Genomic DNA, 9,631 nt, shown 5'->3' on the forward strand with positions numbered 1-9,631 from the left:
CGAGGCTGGAAAGGGGGAGGCTCAGGGAGGCCGGGCAGACCTCCGCCACCCCCAAAACCCTCGAGGCACGGTGACCTACCGAGGGGTGAACCCCCCGGTTCCTGCGAGGGGCTGGGCTGCGTGCCAAAACCCAGGCTCCAAAAAAGCGAGGAGAGAGACGCGGGAGGCACGGCGGAGGCTGGGGGCACCGCAGGCTCTCCGGGGAGGCTCGGGGGGCTCCGGGGTCTCCCGGGGCTTCGTGGGCTGCTGAGCCCCGGCTGTCCCCGAGCCCAGGACGGGATGAGGGCCGGGGTCCCCCTCATGCGGCCGGAGGGGCGGCTGAAAGGCGGCGGGGGCTCCATGGCGAGGCCGCCCCCGGGCGAGGCGAGGCCGCCCCGCACGCGGTTCAGCTCTCGGGGCGCGCCGGCGCGCCCCGCGCTCGCTTCTCATTGGCCGCACACCCGCCGAGCCGCCACGCGATTGGTCCGCGGTCGGCGCGCCGGCGCGGAAAGGCCACGCGGGGAGCTACGGGAAAGGGGGCGGGGGTTCGGGGCCGGGGGGTAATTGGGGGGGAGGTACGGGGGCAGTTATAGGGGGATGGGGGCAATTGGAGGGGCAAGTAAAGGAGGCTAGGGGCAAATACATGGGGCAGGGGGCAAGTACAGGGGGCAACTTTGAGGGGCTGGGGGTAATTGGAGGGGCAAGAACAGGGGGCAGGGGGCAATTGTAAGGGGCTGGGGGCAATTAGAGGGGCAAGAACAGGGGGCAGGGGGCAATTGGAGGGGCAATTATGTGGGGCAGGGGGCAAGTACAGGGGGTAATTGGAAAGGGCAGGGGGTAATTGCATGGGGGCAACTGGGAGGGGCAAGTACAAGGGGCCAGGGGCAATTCCAGGGGGTAATTGCAAGGGGCTGGGGGCAGTTACACGGGGCAATTCCAGGGGGCAACTATAAAGGGCAGGGGGTGGTTACACCAGGTGATGCCAGGGGGCTATTGCGCAGGGCAGGGGGCAACTGGAGGGGGCTGGGGGCAATTGCAAGGGGTAAGTACATGGGGCAGGGGGCAACTACACATGGCAGGGGGCAGTTGCAGGGGGCTCCCCAGCTCCACCCCACGGTGCTGCCCCCGGCTGTGCCCCCCCAGCGCACCCCCTGGGGCCAGATGGGGTAAGCTGGGGGCTGGGGTCAGGGGGGACCACACCGAGGACCCCCCCGCAGGAGGAAAGCCATTTTTATTGCATTTCTCCCCAAAAACAAGCATCCCGCCGCCCCCAGGGCGCACACAGAGCCCGGGGAGGGGGGACCCCAAATCCCCCACCCCACAAACCCTCTTCTTTTTGGAGGGGGGGGGCGCAGAGCTGCACCCCCCATCCCCGCCGCTGCTCCCCCGCGGGGCGCACAGCACCGAGGTCGGATCCGGCTGCCGAAGACCCCTCTCCACAGCCCTCGGGGGGGGCACTGCAGGCAGAGGGGGGGCACCTTTGGCTCGTCGCCCCCCCCCCTGCCATGGGGCTACCGGTGGCGGTGCTCCAGCAGGGCCTCGAAGTCCGGGGAGCAAACCAGCTTGTGCTTGATGTGGCCCAGGACGATCATCTCGCCCGTGCGGCTGTCCCCGATGCCGACCGACACCAGCTCCTTGCCGGGAGGGAGAAGCACCCATGGGTGGCCCAGCGGGGCGGCCAAAACCCTTCTTCAGGTTTAGGGTGGAAAAAGGGGCTGGGGGAGGGTTCCTTTGCCCCATTGTAGGGTGTGGGAATGCTCCAGCGGGGTCACCGAGGTGCCCATTTAGGTGCAGCCCCACAAATCCCATCCCCGCGCCCCCCAGTACCTGCAGGAAGGAGCAGGGGGTCCCCATGGTCACGTCCAAGGTCACCTTGCCCAGCACCAGCTGCACCTTCCCCGACTTGCGGACCAGCAGCTTCCCCACCTGCCCCTCGGGGAGGTCGGCCAGGGTGCACGTGTTCTCCGCCTGCCTCGCCTCCTGCCACCGAGAAACACCATCACCATGCTGCCATCCCCAAAACCCACCCCAAAAACCACAAAACCACCCCCAAAACCCACAAAATCACCCCAAAACCACCCCCAAAAAAACACAAAATCACCGCAAAACCCCCCAAACCACCCCAAAAAAACCCAAAACCACCCCTATCACCTGGCTCTTCTCCTGCTTCACCACCACCACCTGCCCTTCCTCGGTCTGCAGCTCCGTCTTGACGGGTTTGGTGTCCTGGGTGGGCGGCTGGCCGGGCAGCGTGTCGGGCAGCTGTAGGAACAGCAGCTCGTCCTCGGCCGCCAGGCTCAGCCGCTGCAGCAGCTCGGCCACCGGGATGTCCCGCGGGAAGCCGGGGGGGCCCCGTGCGGGTTTGGTGGCACCCGGGGGGTCCTCGTCGCACGGCTCTTCCTTCACTGCCACGGGGTGAGAGGAGCAGGGTGGGCGCGAGGAGAGGGGCAGCGGCCCCGTCTCGGCACGCCTGCGCCCATGGGACCCCCCCGGTGCGCCCACGGGACCCCCAGGCACCTTTGAGGGGGGGATCCGGCTCCGTCTTGTCCTCTTTGGGCAGCCAGGGCTGCGCGTCCTCCTGCTCCTCCGCGGCATCCTCCTTGAAGAGCCATCCCGAGTGGGCGAGGGGCAGCTGCACCGGCTTGTTGCGGATGTCGTTCTTCAGCCCCGGGTCGTCCAGGAACTGCGGGGTGGGGAGAGGGGACGGGGACGGAGCTCAGCGCCAGCCCCAGCACCTCGGGGATGCCCCGTCCCCCTAAAAAAAACCCCCCCCGCTCACATCGTCCTTCTGCAGCCGGCGCAGGATCTGCTTCGTCTCCTCGTCCGTCTCCCTCTTCTCCTTCTTGATGTTGATGATGTGCGAGGGGCCGAAGTCCGACACGTCCACCGCCTTGTCCCAGGAGCCCGCTGGGGAGCAGGGAACCCCTTTGGGCTCACCCCACGCCGCCTGGGATCCCCCAAAACCCCTCCCTGGGGGAAACCTCATCTCCCACTACCTTTCTTCTTCATCATTTCGGCCGGGCCCTGCTCGAAGATGGAGTGGGACTGGATGACCTCGGGCCGGCCCCGGCCCCGGCCGTGCCCATCGCGCTGCCGGTCCCGCTCCCGCTCCTTCTTCTCCTTCTTGACGGTGACATCCTCTCTGGGTCTGGGCACGGGAGGGGGCCAGATTTACCCTACAGCCCCCCCTCGGCACCGTGGCTCCCTCTCCGGGCACGTTCGGCACGCCAAACGGGGCCGGGGAAGGCAGGGAAGTGCTTACGATGCCACTTACTCTTCCTTGATCTTCCTGCTGATTATGTTGGGGGTGAAGGTTTTCTGCGGGCGAGAGCGGACAAGTCACGGCACGAGGCAGGAGCCGAGAGAAAGCCGCAGAAACCGTGCGGGTGGCGGGGCTGCAGGGCAAGCCCGGGGCTCTCGGCGCGTCCCCAAAAGGTTCCCAAATCGCCCTGCGCCTCCAGGGGTGCCCCGTCCGTGTCACGTCCCCAAAAAGTCCCCAAAACGCTGTGTGCCCCCAAGGGTGCCCTGTCTCCAAAAGGTTCCTAAAGTGCTGTGCACCCCCAGGTGTGTCCTGTCCCCAAAAAGTCCCCAAACTCCTCTGCACCCCCCAGGTGTGCCCTGTCCTTGCCACATCCCCAAAAGGTCCCCAAACTCCTGTGCACATCCGGGGGTGCCCCACCCCCAAAAGGTCCCCAAAAGGTTCCCAAAAGGTCCCCAAACTGCTGTGCACCCTTGGGGGTGCCCTGTCCCTAAAAAGTCCCCAAAAGGTCCCCAAAAAATTGCCATGCCCCCCAGGGGTGTCCTGTCCCCAAACCACTGTACACCCCTGGGGGAGCCTCATCCCCAAAAGGTCCCCAAACAGTCCCCAAACTCCTGTGCACCCCTGGGGGTTCCCCATCCTTTCCACATCCCCAAAAGTTCCCCAAACCTGTGCACCCCACCCCTAAAAGCTCCCCAAACCGCCGTGCGCCCCCAAGGGTGCGCCATCCCCAAAAAGTCCCCTAACTACCGAGCTCCCCCGGGGGCGCCCTGTCCCTAAAAAGCCCCCAAAACCACCGTGGACCCCCGGGAATGCCCCGTCCCCGTCCCCATCCCCGTGTCCCCGTCCCCGGGAGCGGGACGCCGGGGCGGGACCGGTCGGGTCGCATTGCCAGCTCCACCAGAGCCACCCACGTTTTGGGGTGCCCACACCCCTAAAATGCCCACGCTGCTGCCCCCGGGGGGGTGCGCGCGCGCGCCTCCCCCCTCCCCCTAAAATAAAATAAAAAAGAGAGGTTTTGGGAAACCTGGCACTTGCCTTTTTGACGCCTCCCAAGGTGAGGTCCCGGGAGCGGATGGAGGGCAGGCGGCCGGGGCTGAGGGGGGGGGCCGGGCGCCTCCCCAGCAGCCCCCGTGCCCCCGGGAGCCCCGGCCGCAGGCTGCCCGGTGCGCCCGCGTCCCCCGAGCTGCCCTCTGCCATCCTGCGAGAGGGGACGGATGGGGTGAGCGCACGGAGACCCTGCTGGGGACCCCATAAATGAGCCCCCAAAAGGGATATCCTGCGCCCCAGGGTGCTCAGCCCCCCCCCATGCACACCCTGCACCCCATAAATGCGCCCCAAACAGGGACACCCGGCACCCCCGGACCAGGGGGCTCAGCCCCCCGTGCACCCCAAACACCCCATGCACCCCCAAAAGGGATCCCCTGCACCCCATAAATGTGCCCCCAATAGGGACACCCGGCACCCCAAGGTGCTCAGCCCCCCCCATGCACCCCCACCCCAAGGTGCCCCCTCCCCCCGCCCCCCCAACCACTGCCCCCCACCCCAGGGTGCTCAGCCCCATACCCTAAGCCCCCCACCCCCCCACCCCAAACCAGGGCCCCCCCATCCACCCCCCACACCCCCCCTCTGCCCCCCCACCCCAAAAATCCCTCCAAACCCCCCCCACCCACCCCAGGGTGCCCTGAGACCCCCCCAAAACGCACCCATTCCCCTCCCCCAGCCCCCCCCACGCCCCAAAAAGCCCCATCCTGACCCCAAATCGGGTGCTGAGCCCCCAAAAGGCCCCATCCAGCCCCCACCCCCCCCCCCGTACCCCAAAATCCGCCCCCCCCCCCCCCTCCACGCCGGCCCTTACCCAGCCCGGGCACCGCCGGCGCTGCCCCCCCCTTTCCCTACTGCGCCTGCGCGTCGCGCCGCCTGGCGTCTCCGGCAGGAAGCCGCCGCCGCCATCTTTGTTATGGTCACAACCGGCGGCTATGGGGGCCGCCATCTTTGTGCCTGGCACTGCCCGGCTGTGCGCTGAAGGCGGCGGCGCCATCTTGGGGGCGGGCAGTGCCCGGCCTTTGGGCTCATAGGGGGCAGTGATGGGGAAAAAAGGAGGGGGGGGGAATTTGGGGAGGGGGTCGCTGCCCCCCCCCTCGTTTTACCCTCGCCCCCCAGTGCCCCCCAGTAGCACCAGGGAGCCTGGGGTGCCCCCCCACCCCGGGGTCCCCATATATGGGGGGTGCTGGGGGGCTTTGGGGGGCTATGGGGGGCTATGGGGGGGGCTGCAGACCCCCCCCTAAAGATCCTCACCCCCCAAAAAAATAAAAAAAGCCAATCACACCCCACAAATCACCCCCCACACCCCTTTCGGGGACCACCGGGGGACCACACATATCTTGGGGTGGGCGCAGCCCCCCCCCAAAAAACACCACCCCCGGGGGTGCCCCCAGCCCTATAATGCCCGGGGGGGGGGCCGTGCACACCCCCCCACGGCCCTGCACACGCGTGTGCCCGCGCACGCCCCCCCCTTTTACGTGGGCACACGCGGGGGGCTCGGCGCCTGACGCTTCGCGGCCCCATTGGTTTCCCCCCCCCCTCGTTTTCTCCTCCACGCCGCTTTGATTTATTTTATTATTTTTTTTTTAATTTTTTTTTTTTTTACCCATTTCTCTCCTTTTTTTTTTTTTTTTTTTTTTTTTTTCTCCCTCCCCTCCGTAGGGGTGTTTGCTATTTCCGAGCCGCCTGGGAGGATCGGAGGCGCAGAGCAACCCCGGCTCAGCTCCCGCTCCCCTCCCAGCCCTTTTTGGGGGCATCCTGCGGACCCCCCCCCCCTTCCCCTTTCCATTTGGACCCCCACCCCTTGGCACCTCGCAGCCCCCCCCCCAGGCACGGCCAGGTAAGGGCCTCTCCCCCCATCCCCAGCATTTTGGGGTCACGGCGATGCGCGGGCATCCACCGTGCCCCCCCCCCCTCACCGGGCGGTGGGCATTTATCCCTTTGCCCCCCCCCCAATTAATGATTTTTGGAGGGCTGGGGGGGTCCCATGGGGGTGGGGGGGGGGGTGGCAGGGTGGGATCGCCGTGGGGATGCGGGGGCAAGCGGAGCGCAAAGAGAAAAGGGGGTGGGGAGGGGGGGGGGGCGTGGACGTGGGTGCCCCCCCACGTGGGTGCCGAGCTGGGGAGGGGGCGTTTTGGGGGGGTTTCGGGGCTGTTTGTGGGCGAGGTGCTGCGGGGTGCGGGTGGGGGCTGGCGGCACGTGCCCCCACCCCGCGGCGCACAGCGGGGTCCCCTTGTCCTCCCCAAAAATGCGCCCAGCACCGTGCCCCTTCGGGGGGGGGGGAATTTTGTGTGGCACGGGGGCTGCATCCACCCCAAACCACCTTGACGCACCCCTAAAGCTACCCTAAAGGCGGCGAGCGGCGGGTCTACATTTTGGGCATTTTGGGGGCGAATCAACATTTTTTTCGGGGGGGAAACTGAGGCACGGCGCCGCCGCGGGCGAGGGCAAAGGCGGATCCAGCTTTTCCGGTGCCAGCTTCTTGCGTGCAATTATCCCAACCCTCCCCTCCCTCCTCTCCCCCCTTGTTTTTCTTCTCCCCACCCGGTGTTGAGCAAACCCCGGACCCACCCGCTGGCGTTCGGCCGGGGCCCCCGCGGCGTCCCGGGGAGCGGCCGGGTTTTTTTTTTCCCCCCCCCCCCCCTCCAATTTGCTCCCCGCTGCCTATTCCTGGCTTTTTTGGGCTTTTTTTTTTTTTTTTTTTTCCCCTCCCCGCTGCCATCTGTGCCACCGTCTCCCCCCGTGCTCAAACGTGCCCCCCCCCTCCCCGGTGCTGCGCCCCTTAGGAGCTCGGCCCCCTCCCCAAACCTCCGCCGGCCATGGAGCTGCTTTCCACCCCAAAAAACATCGAGATCAACAACATCACCTGCGACTCCTTCCGCATCTCCTGGGCCATGGACAAGGGGGACCTGGAGAGGGTCACCCACTACTTCATCGACCTCAATAAGAAGGAGAACAAGAACTCCAACAAGTTCAAGCACCGGGTGAGACGGGGTTTGGGGAGGGGGGCTACGGGGCGCCGGGACCCCGCTCTCCTTCCACCCACGTTTTTTTTGGGGGGGGAGAACCGCGATATATCCCGCTCCCGTGATGGTTTGGGGTCAAAAATGAATTGTTTGGGACACGACCCGGCTCCTGCCAGCTGGGATGTGCAGAGGACTGGGATTGGGACCGGGATTGGGACCGGGATTGGGACCGGGGTCCCCCCGAGCCCCCACGGAGGAGCCGAGGCGCAAGCCGCCCGCGCTCCTCCTCCCTCGGGCTCCGAGTCACTAATTCAGGACGCTTTTAGCAGCACGGTTGCCACGGCGACGCTATTTAATGTTTAACATTTTTTTTTCTCTCCTCCCCGATAATAAGCTATTTTTTTTTTATATCTATATTTTTTTATTTTTTTTTTTTCCTTCCCCCCCCCCCTCTCGTGTCTCCCGACTTCAGCATCTGCCGTTGCCACAGAAACGGCTCTGCACTGCGGTGCCGCTCGCTGGCCTCTTGGCACAGCCGGCATCCTCCGGGAACGGGGGTCCCCGACACCCCCGGGGGGGGCTTTCGTTGCGAATACGAGGAGGGGGACGCGGGGGGGTCACCGGGAAGCGCGGTGGAATTTGGGTTGGGAAGCCAGCAGCCGGGTGGCGAGCGCGGTGCCGCGTCCCCGGCAGCCGCATCGGGGACATTTTGCGGGGACACCGAGGAGGGAGGGAAATAGGGACGAGGGGGGGGCACCCAGGTGACGCTGTGCCCCCTGTCCCCTCGGCGCAGGACGTCCCCACCAAGCTGGTGGCCAAGGCGGTGCCGCTGCCCATGACGGTGCGGGGGCACTGGTTCCTGAGCCCCCGCACCGAGTACAGCGTGGCGGTGCAGACGGCCGTCAAGCAGAGCGACGGCGAGTACCTGGTGTCCGGCTGGAGCGAGACGGTGGAGTTCTGCACCGGGGGTGAGTACTGACACCCGGGGGGGGGGGGCTCGGAAAGATTTGGGGAGGACGAGGAGGACGGGGGCGAAGCCGCGAGCTCGCACAAGCTGGGCCGGTCGGAGCGGCAGCTGGCGAGTGGGAGGTTGGCGGCGTGGGAAGCGCGAGCTGCGAGCAGGGACGGGCGCAGAGAGAGAGAGAGAGGAGAAAGGAGAAAGGAGGGGGGAAACATGGGTTGGGGGGGCCGTTCCTTGATGTCTTTTGTCCCCCCCCGCGGTGCGTCCCCGCTGCCAGATTACGCCAAGGAGCACCTGGCCCAGCTGCAGGAGAAAGCCGAGCTGATCGCCGGGCGCATGCTGCGCTTCTCCGTCTTCTACCGCAACCAGCACAAGGAGTACTTCCAGCACGTCAGGTACCCCGAAAAAAAAGCCCCCAAAACACCTCGGTACCCCCCCACAAAGGCCATTATCCCATTATCCCCTTGACCTTGCTTGTATGCGTGTGCGTGCGTGCGTGTGTGTGTGCCCCCCGCCACCCCCAACCCCGTGCCCCCTGCAGGATGCACTGCGGGAACGTGATGAAGCCGTCGCTGAAGGACAACAGCGGCAGCCACGGCTCGCCCACCAGCGGCATGCTGCACGGCATCTTCTTCAGCTGCAACACCGAGTTCAACACCGGGCAGCCCCCCCAGGACTCCCCCTACGGCCGCTACCGCTTCCAGATCCCGGCCCAGCGCCTCTTCAACCCCAACACCAACCTCTACTTCGCGGACTTCTACTGCATGTACACCGCCTACCACTACGTCGTCCTGGTCCTGGCACCCAAGGGCTCCTCGGGGGACCTCTTCTGCCGGGAGCGCCTGCCCCAGCTGGACATTTCCTCCAACAAGTTCCTGACGTGCTGCGTGGAGGAGGGCGAGCTGGTGTACCGCCATGCCCAGGACAGCATCCTGGAGGTGATTTACACCGAGCCCGTGGACCTCAGCCTCGGCGTGCTGGGGGAGATCAGCGGCCACCAGCTCATGAGCCTCTCCACCGCCAACGCCAAAAAGGACCCCAGCTGCAAGACGTGCAACATCAGCGTGGGGCGTTAAGCTGGGGGGGGGTGGGGGGGCCGGCTACGGGCAGGGCTGGAGCATGGGGGGCGCATGGGGGGCGCATGGGGGGCGCACGGGGAGCGCGGCGCCCACCCGCACCCCGGGGTGCTTCTGCGAAGGACGCTGCTCATGGGGGAGGACGGGGCCGGATGGAGCTGCGGGGGACCCGGCGGCACCCGCTTCTTTTTGGGGAGGGCCCCCCCCAGCCGAGCCCCGAGGGAGGGAGCCTTCGTCTCCCGGACTGGCCGACCATCCTCGTCCTCGTTGGCACGAGCTCTGCCCTCATTTTGGGGAGCCCCCCCCCCCCACACACACCGGCTCCGGGGCTCCCCAGCCCACGCCG

General features: G+C 66.6%; 2 protein-coding genes across 2 annotated transcripts; one reads left to right on the forward strand and one right to left on the reverse strand.

Moving 5' to 3' along the window:
- Nucleotides 1–1,193: 1,193 nt before the first annotated feature.
- POLR3D (RNA polymerase III subunit D) lies at nucleotides 1,194–5,134 on the reverse strand. The gene is made up of 9 exons (XM_084302132.1): nucleotides 5,097–5,134; nucleotides 4,277–4,439; nucleotides 3,254–3,297; nucleotides 2,976–3,127; nucleotides 2,759–2,886; nucleotides 2,497–2,662; nucleotides 2,131–2,384; nucleotides 1,807–1,959; nucleotides 1,194–1,613 (listed from the first exon to the last, which is right to left on the reverse strand). Exons 2-9 carry the CDS (start codon nucleotides 4,436–4,438, stop codon nucleotides 1,491–1,493), a joined length of 1,182 nt encoding a protein of 393 aa, XP_084158258.1. The 5' UTR covers nucleotide 4,439; nucleotides 5,097–5,134; the 3' UTR covers nucleotides 1,194–1,490.
- Nucleotides 5,135–7,101: 1,967 nt separating this feature from the next.
- On the forward strand, nucleotides 7,102–9,285 carry PHYHIP (phytanoyl-CoA 2-hydroxylase interacting protein; the record flags this gene model as incomplete). Its single annotated transcript, XM_084302269.1, has 4 exons — nucleotides 7,102–7,266; nucleotides 8,042–8,216; nucleotides 8,487–8,604; nucleotides 8,751–9,285. The coding sequence occupies 4 exons, from the start codon at nucleotides 7,102–7,104 to the stop codon at nucleotides 9,283–9,285; spliced, it is 993 nt and encodes a 330-aa protein (XP_084158395.1).
- Nucleotides 9,286–9,631: the final 346 nt, after the last annotated feature.

The sequence above is a fragment of the Netta rufina genome (assembly GCF_964035555.1).
Source record: "Netta rufina genome assembly, chromosome: 27".
NCBI lineage: Eukaryota > Metazoa > Chordata > Aves > Anseriformes > Anatidae > Netta > Netta rufina.